Here is a 19869-nt window from a genome sequence, read left to right as displayed (position 1 = left end):
ATCCTTCTAGTCTCAGTTTAAATGCTATCTCCTCAGAGACCATCTCAGCATCTGATGGGAGATGCAGACCCGCTAAGTGGCTGCTTGAAATACAGTATGGGCCGGTATCCCAATAGTAATACTATGTGAGAGGCTCATGGCAACACAAAGGAGGAAGGGATTAATTCCCTATTCCATCATGTATGCGTATGTTGGTGGGAGTACAGGTGAATATTTAGGAAGGCGGACAGAACGAGGTATAATGCTGAGCTGGGCCATGGGAAAAGAATAGTTTTGCAAGTGGACAAGGTGGAGGTGAGGCTTTCTGGATACAAGTGACATTGTGCACAGAAGCACACTGAGAAACAGATGAAGTGCTAAGGATTGCTAGGGTAGGGGGTTGGCTCTCAGGATATGAAGCTGTCTAGGCAAAGAGCCCAAGAAGAGCCTTGCTGAGGAGTTTGGACTTTACTTCTGAAAGCAGTAGTATGGCCAAATTATATTTTATTTTTAGAAGATCACTCTGGCATTGTTAGGACTGGAGGTAGGTGATGAGGTGAAAGGAGTGGAGACCAGTTAGGAGGTTTCGAAGTTGTTCAGGTGAGAGATGATGGGGACTTGGACTGAAGGTATTTGCAGCGAGTTGGAGAGGAAGTAGATAAATTGGAGATTATTTTAAAAGGTAGAGCCAAAGGCCTAGGTGATTAATTGGATGAGGAAGAATAAAAGATGAGATGAAGGAACTTATTGTAATGGATTGATATAGTATAAAAGAATAAAACAGTGGCATTAATAATTATAGGGAATTTGGAGTGAAGTGGAAGAAATAATGATGTTGGCTTTGGATATATTGAGTTTAAGATGGCTCTTAGACAGCCAGGAGGAAAGGTGTAGCTCTCTCCTTCCTTTCCAGAATAGCAGTCCTAGCCTAAGTCAGTCATCCTTGGACCAGTTTCCTGTGGGGCCCAGTCAGGTATAAAATTCCCCAAGATCTGACTGGCATTTCTGAGCTCCACATCCTTCAAGGTTAAAAGCTGGATGTTGAAAACTCCCTGGACCCTCATTGATATGCAAATGGATTATGGACGTACGTGTGTGTGTGTGTGTGTGTGTGTGTGTGTGTGTGTGTTTTAAATCAGATGCTGGCTCCAGTGCAGCAAACTCTTCTGCCTCTTGCAAGCAACAACCCTGAAAAAAGAAAACCTTTTTTTATGAAGCAGCCTCTGGCCCTGACAGGTTCTGGCTCTCTATTGGCTCCCAAGAAGCTCCCCCACCTCTCTTAGCAGATTTTTAAAAGATGAGGTTGTACAGTGCTCAGCCAGATCCCCACGTGGCTGCTGAAGAAAGCCCAGAGTGTTGGGGACTCGACCCTTTCTCAACCACCACCTCTGCTTCGGTGTCCTCAATGCTGAGACAAGACACCTTGTAGCCCAACTCTTTCCAAAATGACGGGGCTGGGATCCTCCCCCACAAGTCGAATATCCAGCGCTCACCAGGCGGTGGCAGGACCGAGCACGTGGTATCGTTTAGGGGCTGGGCTCCAGGGTCCTCCTAGGAAAGAGGACAGCCTAGGAGGCGAGAGGCTGGCTGGCCACCCTGGCCATGACAACCTCTCTGGCTCTTACAGCTGATTGCCAAAGGCAGGGGGAACGCCCTGAGTCCCATTCACACGTTCATAGGATGGTGCCAGGAGCCCGTTATCTCTTCTCCACCTTCTCCTCACGCACCACCCCCACTGTCATGCCGATAAATCCCGAGAGCAAAGGGTGGCACGATTCCTCCCGCGCCCCTGCGGGCTGAAGGCGGGCACTAAAGCAGTGCAGTCCCAAGCTTCCCCTGCAGAAGCCGCGCTCTCCACTCGGTCCGGGGGCAGAGGGGGCGCGAGAGAGCAAGTGGGCGGGCGTCCCATCCTCCGCATCCTCCTCCAGGTCCTGGCGCACAGGGTGGGAGCGCTGCGCTGCGCAGCGCTGCGCGTCGCGGCCCGCTTGCCGCCTGCCCCCTGCCCTAGCTGGGCCACCTCCCCGGGCTGCCGGTGGAGGGCTAAGAGGCGCTAACGTTACGCTGTTTCCGGTTTTCCTGCGGGCTCTGTTTCCCCTCCCAAGGCGGCGGCGGCTGAGCGGCGGAGCCCCCCAAATGGCCTGGCCAGATGCGGCAGGTTTGCTGCTCAGCGCTGCCGCCGCCGCCACTGGAGAAGGCTCGGTGCAGCAGCTACAGCGACAGCAGCAGCAGCAGCGAGAGGAGCAGCAGCAGCAGCGAGAGCGGCAGCAGCAGCAGGAGCAGCAGCAACAACAGCAGCATCTCCCGTCCCGCTGCGCCCCCAGAGCCGCGGCCGCAGCAACAGCCGCAGCTCCGCAGCCCCGCAGCCCGGAGAGCCGCCGCCCGTTCGCGAGCCGCAGCCGCCGGCGGCATGAGGCGCGACCCGGCCCCCGGCTTCTCCATGCTGCTCTTCGGTGTGTCGCTCGCCTGCTACTCGCCCAGCCTGAAGTCGGTGCAGGACCAGGCGTACAAGGCACCCGTGGTGGTGGAGGGCAAGGTACAGGGGCTAGCCCCAGCCGGCGGCTCCAGCTCCAACAGCACCCGAGAGCCGCCTGCCTCGGGTCGGGTGGCGCTGGTGAAGGTGCTGGACAAGTGGCCGCTCCGGAGCGGGGGGCTGCAGCGCGAGCAGGTGATCAGCGTGGGCTCTTGTGCGCCGCTCGAAAGGAACCAGCGCTACATCTTTTTCCTGGAGCCCACGGAACAGCCCTTAGTCTTTAAGACGGCCTTTGCCCCCCTCGACACCAACGGCAAAAATCTCAAGAAAGAGGTGGGCAAGATCCTGTGCACTGACTGCGGTGAGTCGCCCCCTCCCTCTGCTGGAGAAAGGGGGGAGGGGCGAGGTGGTGGAGAATGGGGGTGGGGCGGGGAGGTGCTGCAGGTGCCCGGGCCTGGCAGCGTCCGGGCTCTGGGGGGTGGGGCCGCCCCTGGGCAGGGCGCCTGGCACGGGTGGGTGAGGGGGTTGGGGTTGGGGAGAAGGAGGATCAGGCTCAAAGTGTGCCAGGGGCGGGGGGCGGAGGGAGGCGCTGGCTTGTGCCAGCGGGGATCTGCGGCTGATGTATGGCATGTGGAGCTGGAAAGCTGCCATCATAGCCCAGTAGCGGAAGGAAAGACGGAGAGGTCCTGGCAGTGCTGGCCTAAGGCTCAGTGAGTCAGGAGTGACCCTCGGAGGCCTTACCCACTCTGCTCCCGCGGGCCTGCCGTGCCCAGGCTGGCAGGGTCTGCAGGAGCAGCTGGGTAGACTCCCAGGCTGTGAAGGCCTCCGCTTACAAGTTCTCCTAGGGAATGATCGCCCCCGCCCCCTCCTTCCTCTCCTGGGCTGGTTGCTCTGCTCATCCACACCGCTGGCGCAGGCAGAGTTGGACTTTTTCTGCTACTGTTTTCCGTCCTCCATGTGGCTCCGTTTTTTTTTCTCCACCGTGATTGCGTGTCTTTGCTAAGCAGGTAGCACAGCCTTTTCTTAAGACTAGCAAGCAGACACCGCCCCCCCTTTTTTTTCCGGCTGTTTCTGAGGGATATTACAAGGTCTGTTGATTGTGATAATGATGAAAGAGGATAACTTACTTCTGCTGAATGCTTTAAGTTCAGCTCTAACGTCTTACTCGCCGGATGTATTTGACTGCATCTCTCATCTTCGTGATGTTAGATGCTGCACAGGAATGCAGGTGATTAGAAACAAAACACTGAAATCTGTCGATCTGTGCAGCTGGGAATGGAAGTCTCCCAAGTTAGAAGTCAAAGAAATGTCAGTCTAAGAGCTTTTTCTTCTTGTCCCTGAATCCAGTACTTACTTCTTAGTAAGATATTTCAAACTGAATTGTCCCACACTGGAGTATTTGGTGTAAGCCTGTCTTGTGCTTACTCACATTGGGGTTTCGTTTTGTCCCTACTAAAGCTGAATTTGTTGGCATGCAGTATGACTTGCTGGACTGTGTAATCGCTGAATTATGATAGACGTCCTGTACTCTCATAGAAGTTGGTATGTTTACCAGTTTACCAACTGATTCTAGGTAGTGTAGACAGGCTTTGTTTGAGTAGCAAAATATGTGTAACAGCTTATAATAAGTTTTGCTGCCCTCATCTTTCTAGATTAATACCTATGACTTTTGGAAGCTTTCCTCCCCTGACCCCTTCAGGAGGCAAATTTTAGGAGCTTAGTTGTGAGAGTTTATCTAGACACTAACTATGTTAAATTGTGATCACTGTAATGAGAAGAGTCTTGGCAATGTCTTAATAAGGAGGAGAAAACTTTGGGGGATAACAGCAGCTTATCACTCTGACATTATCCTTAGGAATATTGTTGACTGCTTTTTAATACTGGTTTTATGTTCTGAAATGTTTTATGATGACAAGTAGAGACCAGCTAAGAATTTCTAGTTTTTTATTCTATTGAGTAGTTTATCTGAGATCCCTCGGGGAGCTGTGAAACAGTATTGTACAGTGGAAAATAGATAGTAAAAATATTAACTGAACCTTGTCCAAGGACAGCTTCTGTTTGGTTGTTGATGAGTTGCTCCTGCATTTGCACAGTGTTCATCTCCACATAATCCCTAGTCTGGGCCGATAAGGACTTGATGGTCTTTGTCAGGTAACCCCATAGAGTAACTGGCTTCTCTGCTCCCTTGTCTCCCTCCTCCTACTTTCTCCTTCCCCCAACACAATACACCTTATCAATTAACACATTGTTTGTTCTAGTGACTAATAGCTTAACAGTTGAATGCAGAAATCACGAAAGATTTGAGAGTAAGAAAAGGTTTGTTTCTAGGTTATAATCATCTCATATCAAAATAGCATGTGTAGTAGAGTTCTTAAAAAGACACATTTAGAACTGCAATCATTAGTAACGGAAGGGCCCTCACATATCACAAATTATCAAGAATCAGGAATGTGTAGGGCAGAAAACATTTCAGAATGCAAAAAAATTGCTTTGAGTTGATATTCCAAGCAAAGTACATAAACAGGTACCATTTTGGGGAGCCTTATATAAGGGGATTAGAAATTAAAGGACATATTTGTGAGACTTGTGAAATTGGTGATAATGTGACAGAAGAGCATAAACTGTATTTTCTTATTTTCTACGATGTGGTTAAAGAAAACACGTACAGGTAATGGTATATTAAATAAGGAAACAAAATCATCCGAACTAACCACAACACTGTCCTTGTGCTCAGCAGGAAATAACTAACAAATTCATTTTCTGTTTTCTATTCTAAAGAAAGCCCTCTGGGCCACAGGGTCATTGGGAACATTTTCTCCTTGGAGCAGACTTGCCCATTGCAAAATAGGGAAACTGGCACTTGGAAACTGTCGTCGTGGCCGTTACATTGAGCAACTGAGGTTGCATTGTTGCTTTGTTTAGCTAGTTTCAGCTCGGAGTGTGTGTAGGTTCTGAGAGGTGTGGTTCCCTGGGAGGTCATCTAGAAAGCTTGTGGGGTTTGTTAAGGGGGGGCATCATATGAAGGGATAATACTGTGTTTAAAAATTGGCCTCAGGAGCATCAATGTGGGGGTCACACTGGACCTCTTTTAAACAGTCCTCATAAATGGCTAATTTCCACTGTGAAATGTTGACTTGAAGTCTATGATCTAAGGTGGGGAATGGTAGACAGGGGTCTTGTTGGAATAGCAAGACCTGCTAGAGTGGTATTTTTACATATTTAATGTGTATCATTTATCCAGAGAGAGTACATCTGGTGATAGAGTTGAGTAAAATGTTAGCATTTCTTAGAAGATTGCATATAAGGAGGGAGGTGTTTTCTGTGCCTTCTGTGGAAAGGCGAGGAAAAAGAGTTAGAAAGGCCTTGCAGGGATTAGCAACTCTGTACAATGTTATAAAAGCATCCTGTTCTGCAAATAGTCCTGCATTTTAAAAGATGGTTGCATATATTTTGGTATAATTACACCCTATCTTGTTGTTTTCTTGTATTCATGTTTTTAAGCAGTTTCCTTATTGAATAGATGCAGTAAATAGCACAAAAAATAAAGATAATTTCTTTCTTTGGGACTTCCTGATGAGCAGTTTTCCAGTGTACAGTGTACTCTGTAGTTAAACAAGGAAAGGTGTATTCCTGGGGGATTTTACATTCTTTAGGATAGTTTTAAATTAATTTGGCACCCAGATTCACATATTAGAGAAAGGTGGCTCACAAAATTCAGTATAGCAAAAGCGACTGCATATTTTTAAAATGCTGTTTATTTAAAGAATCTTTTCTTCCCCAGCCAGCTGGAAACCCAGCTGTGCTGCAGCTTGAAGATGGGAAAGTGAAACTAGATTAGAAACTGACCAGTTCCAGTGATAAGGATAAGGCATGGCTGTAGATTTAAGGATTGAATTACCACCATAATGTCATTATTTCTTGTAGTGGCTGCTTTCCTCGGAAGACTACAATTCTTGGGGCAGGAACAATATCTTATCTTTGAGGTCTTCTTTCTCCTAGCTCTCCTGCCCCCAGTGTTTCCTACTTTGTCTGGTTTACAGAAGGACTCTCCATCAGTGTCATTTGAATGGATAAAGTCAAGTGAAGTTAAAGAAAGCCTCCAGATTAATGCTAAAATAATCTTAACTCTCTGACCTGTGACATCAAGTCCTGTGCTGAAAAGCTGAGTTTGATGATAGCTTTTACCTGTCGCTATGGGAACCTTTTTTCCAAAAGAATCATTATCAAGTAGAGTACTTAACCACAATGTGGCTAATCATTGTGCTGATTAGTGTTAATGGGATTTCAGTGGTGGAGAAGAAAGATCTTGCTGGAAAAGGCCCTCTTATTTTTTTCTTTTGGAAGGTAGATTACTACTTGCCCACCCCCAAATTTAAACAAAAATAAAACAACCATCAGTTAGAATTAACAAACAGTTTAGGAGCTAGGGATGGTGGTATATTAACAATCTAGGTGACTAACTTCCTCTCGGCCCCTGATCAAAGCAAGTGTGCTCCCCCTTTACTATCCTCTTTTATCTAGGGCATTAAAATTTTATTTCCTAATATCAATTAGTTTTTTCCTTTAAAAAACTATATTTATATTTTTATTTTCTGAATTTTGAGTCATATAAATTATTTATATAAATTATATATATACATATATTTATATGTATATATACACACATATATACATATAAATTATATAAATATAAATTATTTATATGGTTCAGAATTCAGAAAATACATAAAAATAAATGATGAAAAGTTTCCTTTTTAACCCCTGTTCTCAGCTACCCAGCTTTAAGGCTCTGTGGTAAATATTCAAGAATAACTTATTCTTGAAACGTGTGTTTTCTCTAAAAACACAATGTTTTTCAAAGTGGTCTCATTTTTTTTTCAACAGATGGAGAATGCTAATTTTGCTGTTAAGTCAATTTTGTGGTAAATTCTTCCCAGGTTATATATATTTTCTTAACCTAGCCCAAGATCTTATCTACCTAGTTCTCTGAGTTCTTCTCTATCTCAAGTATCTAGTTAAAGGATCCTCTTTTCTCCTCAACCGATACTCTACCTCCCAAATATAATTCTAGAGTCAGAATGAAAATACCAACTTATTTTTCAGATACTTTGCCATTAAGTTTTCAATGACAATAAGTTTTGTAAGTCTTAATTGGGATGCTTAAAGGAGAGATCCAAAGGGTTACCACTGAGATTTAGGGCTGCATCTCAACCCATACAGCAATTCTTATTGTTTCACACGCTTGGTGATCTCACAGTAGTGTCCATGTGGGAGATCACATGATTTCACAGATAAAAAGAGAAAACTCCACAGTGCATGATTGCTTTGATTTTCATTCAGAAGCCAGAGACCCCAGTTGCCAATGAAGAGTTTGATTTTGACCATATTCATGCACATCTGGTACAATTCCAGGGAATTTAGCCACTTGAATACTGTTCTGAAGTATGCTTAAGGTAACTGCTTTGAACATAGTGTTAAAATTTCAGAGGATCAGGGAATTGCCATTTGGATACATAGGAAAAAAAGTAAATATACAAATATCAAAACAGCAGGAAGTCTTAACCCTCTAAACTCTGTTTGTTTAGTGGTATTTGGCAATTTTGAAAATTTGGGAAAGGAATGGTGATATCAGTATCATTGAAGTTTCCCCAATGCAATTTCCAACAACTTGTTCTTAGATCTTTCTTTGCAAGGTCTGAAGTGCTGTTAGTATAATCTGCATTAAAGGTAAAAGAAATTTCCCCCAAAATTTTGTGTTTGGATGGATGGGTGTATATGGTACGGGGATTTTTGTTTTCCTTGTTTCTAGCAAAGTAACCCTCTCCTCCCACTTACTTTTTGGAATTTGTACATAGAAATAAGCTCAGTTTATGAATGTCAAGAGATGATACAGGGAACTCTTTAGGAAACTAAGGAAAGTAGATGAATTAATCTGTAGAAGCGCTAAATTATGACAAGTTTGAACAATAACTTTTATATTTAATTAAAATAGACTTCTTTAAAAACAGTAATACATACAGATGAATCTTGCTGAGCTACAGCTCTATGTTAGGTTGTAAGAACTGAAGCACATATAGAGGATGATTAAAAGGTATTAGGATGACATGAAAGGACATGTTGTACCCAGGCAAAGTGCTGGGAAACTTTTGCCAGTCTGGGGCCAAAAGACAAATTTGCACTTACGGAGTGTGATTAGTTGCTGCTAAACAGCTATGATGCTTTTGATAGTTATGAAATGAAGTTAAGGAGCCTTCCTTCTCTGGCTAGTTGGGAGAGTGTGGCATATGAGCTCTGTTCTACGGTAACATTCCCTTCCAACTCTGTACATGCAGTAAGATCCAAATGGCCTCTCCAGGGATCTTCTCTGGGACAGAGGCCTGATGTTTCCGGAGCCTGTCAGCTCTGCTCTGTGCTTCTGTTCAGGACCTGATTGTGCTGCTGGCCTCCTGGGTGTGGGGCAGGACTGGTGGTTAACATTTCATTTACCCTTGCAGATGTTTCTAGAGCGGCAGAGGCACAGGTACTATAGAAGTTTTCTGTATTCTGCTAGCAACACAGACCTCCAAGATGTGATGGTCAGGTTACTTTTTTTCTCTCTACAGAAACAGAATCCATAGTGTTTCTATTTAACATTCACAATTTCCTGCCCTGTGCTGAGGACACTGGCTCCCTTACACCTTCTTTCCCTGATCTGTTATATAAAGACTGAGGATCTGTCTTTGTCCTTTATGCTGGGATGTTTTACTTGGTCTTGATCTTGATATTGATCCAACTAACAGAAGCCAAGCTGAATTAACATTCCTCAGAAGTGAACGAGAGGAAGGTCACAACATGGCTAAATACCTGGTCCAGCCCATGCAAAAGTCAGGACATCATGAATTCTATTGTGACAGTGATGCAATTTGGTATCCCAAAAGTTTTATTACAGAAAGAGCTTTCTTTTAATTTAATCTTTTTTAGATGTTTGCTTCAACAAATATTTAAATATATATTCTGTGTAAAGAACAAGGTACTTTAAAGGAGCTGCAGTTGCCTTCGTCAACGAGCTTATGATCATTTAACAGTAATTTAACTTAGAATATGATAAACACTATAGGATAAGCCAACATAGTGCTTTTGGGAGGAGGAGAAGAATCATAAAGGAAAGAAAGACAATATCTGGTTGGAAGATTAAAGAAAGTTTCTTGGAGAAGTAGTTTGAGATGGGTTTCCAATAGTCAGAGATAGTTGAGATGAGAGTGTGGTTTGGGGATAGAAATGAATCAATTGATTCAATCTATTTCATGCAGTAAGAGCAGCATTCTCAGTAGTAGAGGGGCATGTTTGTTGTACATAAAAACAAACCAAAAAAAAAAAAAAATCCAACCAGAATGAAAAGGGAAAATGAGTGAGGAGGCTGGAGAGGTAGATTAGGGTGATACTGTCTTTCTTTCTTTCTTTCTTTGCAGAGATGGGGTTTCGTCATGTTGCTCAGGCTGGTCTTGAACTCCTGAGCTCAAGTGATCTGCCAAGCTCAACCTCCCAAAGTGCTGGGATTACAGGTGTGAGCCACCACACCCAGCCTAGGGTGATATTTTCATCAGTCTTGAATGCTAGGCTGATGAATTATTCTTAATTACATAAGTAGTATTTGAAGGCTTAGGTTATAAGTAACTCAGTAACGTTCGGTGAATGGGTCTTGCACGTACTTCGTTAAATTTATCTGGAAGTTACATGTTTTTTGCTATGCTATTCATGTTATTATAACGGGTATTATTCAAATTTCATTTTTCAGTTACTCATTGTAGTATATAGAAATATCATTGTTTTGTTTTGTTTCATATATTGACTTAGTATGTTGTGACCTGAATACATTCACTTATTTGTTCTATTAACTTTCTTTCTGTATATTTCTTGGGATTTTCTATGTACACAATTCTGTTGTCAATGAAAAGAAGACATTTATTTTTCCCTTTCTAATCTGTGTTTCATTTGTTTTTTTTTTCTTGCCTTATTACACTGGCTGGAACTGCCAAAGTATAATGTTAAATAGTAGTGGTAAGAGCAGACATTCTTGTTCTTTTCATGCAGGAAAACATTCAGACTTTGACTATTAAAGTCCTTTAAAGATTTCAGCTGAAAGTTTTTTATAGCCGCCCTTCCTTCCAAAAAAAAAAAAAAAAAAAAAAGTCGACCCAAAACAGTGTAATGACTAAAAGTTTGGGCTCTGCAGCAAGATGGACCTGGATTTAGAAACCATCTTTTGTATTTTCCAGCTGAGTGATATTGGGCAAGTTACTCTCTGCATCTTAGTTTCCTATAAAATGAAGATAGTGATAACACTTAATAGAATTGCTATGGGTATTAAATGTGATAATGCATGTAAAATAATTAACATATCACTTGCTCAAAAAATGTTAATTATTAACCAGTGTGAGCAGGAAGACTAGGTAAATGAAAATATTAAGTTTGAGAAGCAGACTGGGGGAAGACAGGAAAAATTTTCCACTTTTTCACCCAGATGTTCCTATTTGTTTCAGCTTGAGAGTTATTGGGCTGGATCTGGTGGAAGCGGTGGTGAGAAGAGAATGGGTTATTTCTGTGGTCTCATTGTATAGACACCCTTGTGAGTCCCAGGATATGAATGCTCATTCTGTGGAAATCCCAAGTAGCCTGCAGATCTTGATGGGTGCATGTGTTGGTCAATTTTTTGAGAAGACTGCAGATAGATATTGTTTTTCTGTGTTTCACAAATGGGAGAACTAAGACCCATACTCCATAGTGTCTCTTTTAAAATCTCATCATACTGGCAAGGTAACCAAATTCTGGAGTCCTGCCAGTCTTGCTCATTGACTTTGGTAGATCTTATGTTACCTTTTTTTTTTTTTTTTTTTTTTTTTTTTTTTTTTTTTTTTTTTTTTTTTTTTTTTTTTTTTGAGATGGAGTCTTGATCTGTCACCAGGCTGGAGTGGAGTGGCATGATCTTGGCTCACTGCAACCTCTGCCTCCTGGATTCAAGTGATTTTCCTGTCTTAGCCTCCTGAGCAGCTGGAACTACAGGAGTGCACCACCACGCCCAGCTAATTTTTTGTATTGTTAGGAGAGATAAGGTTTAACCATGTTGGCCAGGATGATCTTGATCTCTTGACCTCATGATCCACCCCCCTTGGCCTCCCAAAGTGCTGGGAGCCACTGCGCCTGGCCCTTACATTTTTACTGTCGTCAGAAGTTGCTGAAAGTCCCTGGAAAATGGCTGAAGCCTTCCTTATTTTCAAAGAAGGGTCCTGACTCATCCTGTTTTGATTTGGGGGTTTCCAGGGTTGAGGATGGGTTCACACTGAATCATTCATCCTTTCTCTTTTCTTGTTTCTGTAATGAGTTGTAATGTATCTGGTGGCTTCCCAAGGTCAGAGGAATAGAGATGTGATCATGTAACACGTGACATTTTTTTAGTTTGTGTGATTTTATTTTTATTTTAAATAATTGATATGTGAAACCAGATGAAAGTATGAAATTTTTAAGTGTTTGTAGGACAAAGACTGCTAATTGTTTTACATGCATTATCTCATTTAATACCCACAGCAATTCCGTTAAGTGCTACCACTCTCTTCATTTTATAGAAAATGAAAACATAGAAAGTAACATATTTGGGGGTTCTTCCTCTGAATATTTGTTGGTTATTATTACCCCTCAGGTCCTTGGCTGGCTATGAATCCCCTGACCTCAAGAAGTAGTCTTTACTTTTTCTTAAAGTCTTAGTATTTACGGCCTGTATTATTTATATAACACTTATCATTTAATGCCATTCGTTGCTAATTATCCTTTGATGGGCCAGTATCTCATCTCTTACTTGGTGGTAAGATCTTTGGGGGCAGTAACTTAAAATATGGTAAAGTTAATATTTGATTGCTGGCTATTGCCAGGTAAAAAGGGAGCAGTGGGACCATTTGCTTTGTCTGCTGCCCACTTTTGTCTTAGACGCATTTCAAGATTCATCAAATGACAGCCCAGGCTAAGAAACAACCATAGAAAGTGGCTTCAAAAATTTTGATAAGAGCAGAATTTTGCTTCTCAGTCACGTTTCAGTTCTATTCAATCGTCCATAGTTTCTTTCTTGTCTTTTTTGTCCTCCTTTATTGAGTTTTAGAATTATCCCTGGGTAGTTTTCCTCATATATGTCAGTATTTTGGCTTGTGTTCTTTTCTGTGTTTTGGTTAGTTGGCATTCTGCAAAATTTACCAGTTTCACTTGCCACCTGAGCTTTTTGGATATTCCTGATTCTAGTCTCTCACTGGAATGCCCAGCTGCACTCTTAATCTGGCCTGTTCATGCTTCAGGCTGAATACCTTCAGAGGTATGAGGTATGACCAGGTACTTTTTCTGTAGTAAGCTGAGATCACAAATTTGGAGTGTTTGCACCTTTTTGCCTAGTAGACAGTTTGGGGGCTTCTGGAGTCCAGTACTGGTCCTTTGATCATTGGCTTTTCTTTTGAAAGGGGTGTGGTTGGAACCCAATGCTTTCTTCTAATGTTTCTCCTTTGGCATGTCCATTCTTTCACTATTCCCTTGAAATGAGGCATTTTTGCCATGTCTGCTTGGATGAATTATTGGGTAGGGTGTGGGCTTCTCCTCCACTCCAAGTTCCCAATGACTGTTGGTCACCACCTTGCAGAAGGCTCTGGCACTCAGCATCCTTGAGTCTGAGTCCCTTCCACTGGTGCCTTTGGCCATAGGTAAAACCTCAATACAGCACCTTGCCCCACTTGCTTAGACCAGCAATGGATTTCTTAAGCACTGCCCAACTGATGCCTCTTTTCTGGAGTAACTTTGTATGACTTCAGAGAGACGATTTATTTACCAGTCAGGATGGAACAAGTAGTGATTAAGCAGATAATCCATCATGTCTGAATCTCTGTCTCTGGATGAGAGAAAACAGCAGGGCTGCATCCAGGGCAACTTTTCTAGCATTGTTGTTGGTTGATTTGATTTTAGGGAAAAAAATAGTGAAAAGAAAACATTTTTTGAAAGAAAGAAAGGAGTCTCAGACCATGGCAGGACCGTTGTTACAGAGTAAATTCAAGGCCTGTAAGTGAACAGTTTCTTTTAAAGGACTCTGGGACTTCCAAAGGCAGCCTGTCTGACTGCTTACTGTTGGCTGGTTTTCTTTTTCATAGTCTGTTCATGTGGGTTTTACTTCTGACATTCTCTTACCTGAGGCTTCACCTCTCCTACCTCATCCCACCTGGCTTCCTTCCTTCCTACTTAGGCCTGCTGATTGTGCTTCTCTGAATTTCATATTCGTTCTTCAGCCCCCATTGTCAAGAATCAGGAAAATTTCCAGAAGTTTCTAGTATAAAATTTTCAACTCTTCCTTAGACTTTAGGTCTGACAGATCTAGTGGGAAGGTAGGCACAAGCCCGGGATAGGATGAAGGCAGAACCAAATCCAGTAAACCTGACTGAGTTTCACTTAGGTCAGGTTCTTTTGGACATAACATGGATTTTTTTTCCAGAAGTCACCTTCCATACCTCTAGGTCTCATTTTCAAAAGGAATTCTTTCTCCAAAAAGGCTACTAACATTCACTGGCCTCTTAGTAACATATACAGTAAGTTGACTTGGCCAAGTACTGACAGAGATTCCTTTCAGATGGCACCTCCAGAGCTCAGCGCAGGTGATTCAGGCCAATGCTAAGAAAATCCCACGTTGTAGAGCCAGGTAGTATTACACTCTGGGCAAAGCCAGACACCATCACCTCTGAGAAAAAAGGAGAAAGGTCTTTCTGCTGGAAAGAATCTAATTTGTAAGTTGAAGGGTGGTACATGGGTGGCTCCCAGATTGGAAGGGAACTTTCCGTATTTGTTTCTCACTGTGTAAATTATCTGAGCAGGTTTCCACTGTGTATGGTTTACACTTAGCCGACTGAGAGGGCAAACGGGAGCTGCAGCTGAGACTGGTTCCCTTGGAAGTGCTGTTTTCACCTCTGCCAGGTTTGCCTCTGCTTCTACCTGTGCCCACACACAGTGTGGGCTCTGCACTTCTCCTTCGTGGTGTTACAGCCTCAGGGCCTCCGGCGAATGGTCTGCCTTACACCAGAATTTGTACAGAAGTAAAAAAGCTAAAGGCATTGGTTTTAGATTAGATCTGTAAAGGGATCACTTAAAACTAGGGCATCCTAAGGAGCTTTGTCTAAAAGAAAACATTGAGTTGGTGAAGAGTCCCACTGGGTTTGATGGGCTTCACTGGGTCAAGGTCATGAATCATACTTTTTTTTAAGTATAAGAATTTACTTTTCTCATGTCTGAGGCTAAATAACAACCTAATCATTCCAGAGTCGGGAAGAGTGTTGTCATTGTAAGACGGAGGAAAGGGCAATCGATACTGCTGCTCTGTCCACATGACTCAGGGAGTAATCCAATGGACATCACTCTCCATTCTAGGGTTTAAAGATTACTTTCTGCAGAGGAGTTTGCTACTAGCAGTGTGGCTTTGGGAGAGGAGCCTTGTGGTTGACTGGCAGTTGACACAGTCAGCCTTAAAAATTGAAGCTGGTTTGTGGATCCTGCCATGGGTTCCTCCAGGAATGCTGTCAGTGTTTGGTTTTCCAACATACCTCTTTCCCTCCTTCCCTCCTTCTCAGGTCATTCCATCACCATGTCTTCTTTTGACCACTTTGTAGAGAGTGCAGTCCCTTATGGGTTGTCCTTGGTTCTCCTCTTGATTTATGAAATCTGATTTGAAGGTTTCATCTGTTCATAGTGAATGGTTACGGCTGCACACTGGAGATTTTTTTTTTTTTTTTTTTTTTGAGACAGAGTCTTGCTTTGTCACCCAGGCTGGAGTGCAGTGGCGTGATCTCAGCTCTCTGCAACCTCTGCCTCCGGGATTCAAGCAATTCTCCTGCCTCAGCCTGGAGCTGACTTTCAAAGGCAAGTCTTTACTCTGTGACTTACTAGCTGGATAACCTGGGGAAAATTAATTAACCTCGTTGTGCCTCAGGTTTCCCAACTATATTATGGGGCTCACAATAATAGCTACCTCATAGCATTGTGATGAAGATTTGGTGAGTTACCTCACATTAAGTGCTTAGAGAACAGTGCCTTCCTATGGAAAACATGCAGTGCAGGCCAGCTGCTGCAATTACTGTCATGTCTGTCATTAATGGAAAGAGAATGAATGGCTTTGGATTCAGATGGGTATGTTACTCTGTTCCTGACTGTGTTCCTTACTGCTGTGTGAACTTTGGAAAAGTCCCTTAATTTTTTTGAGTCCCAGTTTCTACCTGCCTATGGCAGTTATCGATTGCTGTATGGCAAAACACCCTAAAATGGAGTAGCTTAACATAGCAACAGTTATTTGTTATAATCTCTCAGTCCTGGGAATTGAGGGGCTCAGCTAGGAGGTTTAGTATCTTTTACGTACTATGGAGGCTGAACACTCAGACAGTGGTTGCGACAAGGTCATTTCAAAGTTTCTTCTCTGACATGTCAAGCAGATGATTCTGGCTGGTTTTCATCTGGGAGTGTAGCCGGGGCTGAGGACCAAGGACCAAGGACCTTGCCTGAGTTTCTTCACAGTACCATGGCTAGGCCCAGGAATAAGCATCCCAAGAGAGGACCAGGTAAAACTCTATTGTCTCTTAGGATCTAGCCACAGAAGTCACATAGCATCACATCCACCACATTCTGCTTGTTAGAAGACAGTTACTAAAACCTGACCAGATTCAAGGGGAGGAGAATTACATGCCACCTTTTGGTGGAAGGAGGGGTCAAAGAATTTGTGGACATTACAGTTTGACTTCTGGCACAAATTATTTATAGTCCTCAGACATGAGAAATATACTCATCCCCAAACAAAACCTCCCCTGGGCCCCTTGGCCAATGTCTCGTCTATTACGGCATTAGGCTCAGGTTCAGGAGTCAGGGTCTCATCATCTAAATCAGGCCTATGTGAAGTTGAGACTCCTCAATGCAGTTCTGTGAGTACAGCAACTCGAGTACTGCTCCTCTTGATCTGAAGACTGTGAACTCAAGAGACAAGTTGTCTGTCCTCCACCCCAAATACAACACTGGGACAGATTTAGGATAACTACTCTAGATGCCTGTTTTAAAAAATCGGTAACACTTCCATTTTAAAATGACTATTTTAGTTTTTTTACTTTAAATTTTGAAATAATTTCAGACTTATTATAATACAAGAAAGTTACAAAAATAGTACAGAGTTCCCAAATAGTCTTTGGCTAGCTTCCTCAAATGACACAACATGTAAAATGATCAAAACCAGAACATTAATAGTACTGATGCAATACTGTTAGCTAATCTATAGACCTTATTCAAATTTTGCCGGTTGTCTTACTAATGGCCTTTTTCTGGTCCAGGACCCAGTCTAGAATCCCACATCACATTTAGTTGTCATGTCTCTTTAGTCTCCTATCTACGGTAGATGCTTCCATTTAGAAAGGGGGGAAATTTCATTCGCTAGTCCCTAGCAGTTTCGAAATCCAGCCTGGCATGTGAGTAGGGCTCAGTCCTATTACCTGGAAATGATTCTTCACTGTTTGTTGTTCTACCCTATGAACTCCTGGTTCTGTCCTCTGAGTTAGCCTTCTTTTTCCATAAGATGTAGCCTGTGTTTTCAGCTAAGCAGTTTTCTCAGACTGCTTCCTGCTTGTAGGTATTCCTTTTTATGCAAGCTGGTGATGTTCCTGCTAGTATGGTAGTCCCTCCCACCCATGCGGGATATGTTCCAAGACCCCCAGTGGATGTGTGAAACTGCAGATAGTACTGAGCCTTATATGTACTATGTTTTTTCCTATATGTACACACATTTGATAAAGTTTAACTTATAAATTAGGTACGTAAAAGATTAACAACAACACATAATAATAAAAAGGAACAATTATAACAATAGATACTGTAATAAGAGTTATGTGAATGTGGTCTCTCTCTCTCAAAATATCCAATTGTATTAAACCATGGAAAATGAAACCATAGATAAGGGGGGACTACAATATACTTCCTTTAAAAGTGTATGGTTTTCCAGTGACTCTTATTAGGGTTTACTGCATTAGACAAGAGCCACATCCACAAATCTTCTTAAGATAAGCTCTTCTCTACTTTGAGTTCCCTCTGAGGCTACAGTGGGATAATACTCTTAAGATTTGTAGAATTCCTATTTATTAATAGAAAGGATCTGTGAGGCACATTCTTAAGATCTATGGAGAAATGTGGTGCAGTGGCTAATGCCTGTAGTCCCAGTACTTTGGGAGGCCAAGGCACATGGATTGCTTGAACCCAGGAGTTTGAGACCAGCTTGGGTAACATATGGAGACCTCCTCTCTAGAAAATTTTTTTAAAAAAATTAACCAGGCATAGTGGAGCATGCCTGTGGTCCCAGCTACTCTGGAGGCTGAGGCAGGAGGATCACTTAAGTTTAGGAGGTTGAGGCTGCAGTGAGCTATGATTGCACCACTGCACTCTAGCCTGGGGGACAGAGTGAAACCCTGTCTCAAAAAGAAAAACAAAGAAGACCCACGGAAGAACTTTTTGTCTCAAACCCTCTTTGAGGTATTGCTTTGATCTTTCCAGGTCTTAACAAAAGATTTAATTCAAAAAGTCTCAAACTGAGCTCAATATCTTCTTGCCATATTCTGTTATGTTTAGGACACTCATATCTTAAATAACAGCATTTATCTAGTCTTCCAAGCTCTCAGAAATGTCAAAATCATCTTCGGCTCTTTTTTCACTCTCATTTCCTGTATAGAGGACATTGACAAGTCATGACAGTTTTTACTACTGCAAAGTCTCCTCAATCCAATTCTTTTCATTCATGATGCTCTAGTTGGATACTTTTATTTATTTCTTTTCTTTTCTTTTTTTCTGGAGATGAGATCTTACTGTGTTGCCCAGGCTGGAGTACAGCGGCTGTTCACTGGTGTGTTAATGGCACACTACAGTTTGGAACTCTTAGGCTCCAGCAAGCCTTCCACCTCAGCCCCCCAAGTAGCTGGGGCTACAGGCATGTGCCACTGTGCCTGGCTTCTGGTTGGATACTTCTATCTCACTTAGCCTGCCTTAGTAGCTGTAAAAGGAATTCCCTAATTTCAGAGCCTTTGTTCTCTTTTATTATCTATTGCTAGAATTAGCTTTCTAAAACAGAGCAATTATCTCTCTCCAACCCAGAAATCTTCAATAGTTTCCTTTTGCCTATGGCATAAAGAGAAACTTCTTCACAGGGCTTGCAAGACCTTCCACAGTTTAGCCCCTACCTACCTGTAATCCTTCAGTCCACTCTTCCACACTTACTCTTTGCCATAGCGAAAATGATCTACTTGACAATTTCAGACAAATTTTACATTTATACCCTTTAGTGCTTTTGCTCATTCTGTTTCCTTGTAGGCTTAGTGTGCCTTTCCATTTCCTCTTCTCAGTCAGTTTCTTGCCTCCTCTTCCTTCTGGGCTTAGCTCAGATTCCACTTCTCCTCCAAGCTTTTTCTGATCCCCTCAGTCAGAATGAATCATGGCCTCCTGTGTTTCTGTAGCAATTCATTGCTCTTCTGTAAACATAAAGGCCTAGTCTATCACTTGGCATAGTTGGATGGGGGAGGAGGGCATGTGTGTGTGTGGTTGTCCAGACTGTGAGCTTCCTGAGTGCAAGATGGAGCTGCAGCAAAAGATGTATATTATTTATCTTTTTGGGCCTTATGTAAGTTAGCTGACAACTGCTGGGTAACTTGAAGAGAGTGACCTTAGGATTGTATCTTGGAATTAAAACTGTCCATTGGGAATAAACATCTGGCTCATGAAAGGAAATTGACCTTAGGTATGTCTATAATGGTAGAAATCTAAAGGGAGTAAATTGAGACAGTTACTTTAGAAAAAAGCCAAATCTCTGATATGTGAATTCGAATCTGTGTTTTATTAGTTTCTATGGGAAGCACCTTGAAAAGGTTTTTCAGGATCAGAGAATATGGCTGTTTTTTACACCTCTATATCCCAACCAACTTTCTGGTATGTGGTACATAATAGGAGCTCAATAAACAGTAATTAAGGGGAAAATGAATGAAGGAACAATTTCTTCTGTGTGACTTTTCAGTGTACCTACATGTGGCATACCCAAGGAACATAGCCAGGAAAGCTGGTTTAAAATCAACCCAAGTTAAGGGAAGGTTTATTTATCATAAGTGATTTATCCAGGGCCCTCTTGATACTTAGAGACTTCTGCTGTGCTACAGAGGAGTGGCAGATATGTGCACAGGATGGCTGTTGAAAAGGAATGGTAGAATTTCAGTCTGAATCCGGCAGGCAGAAGTGACAGCAACTTCTTTTAGATGGCCCGGAGGAGTGTTGGGCTGTGTGTCTTTAGTTGAGGAAAAGGAGACTAACCCAGCCTTGTAAGGGGGTTGTTTTGTTTTGTTTTGAAATAATGAAAGTCCTTCCTGGAA

General features: G+C 42.6%; 1 protein-coding gene across 3 annotated transcripts in view; it reads left to right on the top strand.

The window, feature by feature from the left end:
* Positions 1–1559: 1559 nt before the first annotated feature.
* NRG2 (neuregulin 2) overlaps positions 1560–19869 on the top strand; it is a 187295-nt gene continuing 168985 nt past the window's right edge. For 2 of the 3 annotated variants that reach the window (XM_017536744.2, XM_017536745.2), the window contains exon 1: positions 1561–2810. In XM_017536744.2, the coding sequence (XP_017392233.1) occupies positions 2126–2810 (685 nt within the window). In that variant the 5' untranslated portion in view covers positions 1561–2125. Of the gene's footprint in view, positions 2811–19869 lie in introns of all 3 variants that reach the window. The other variant, XM_037741409.1, reaches the window with a different exon arrangement.

The sequence above is a fragment of the Cebus imitator genome, unplaced genomic scaffold (genome assembly GCF_001604975.1).
Source record: "Cebus imitator isolate Cc_AM_T3 unplaced genomic scaffold, Cebus_imitator-1.0 Scaffold101, whole genome shotgun sequence".
In the NCBI taxonomy this organism is placed as follows: domain Eukaryota; kingdom Metazoa; phylum Chordata; class Mammalia; order Primates; family Cebidae; genus Cebus; species Cebus imitator.
The sequence above is the reverse complement of the archived record's forward strand: the minus strand, read 5'-3'. Positions and strand labels throughout refer to the sequence as shown.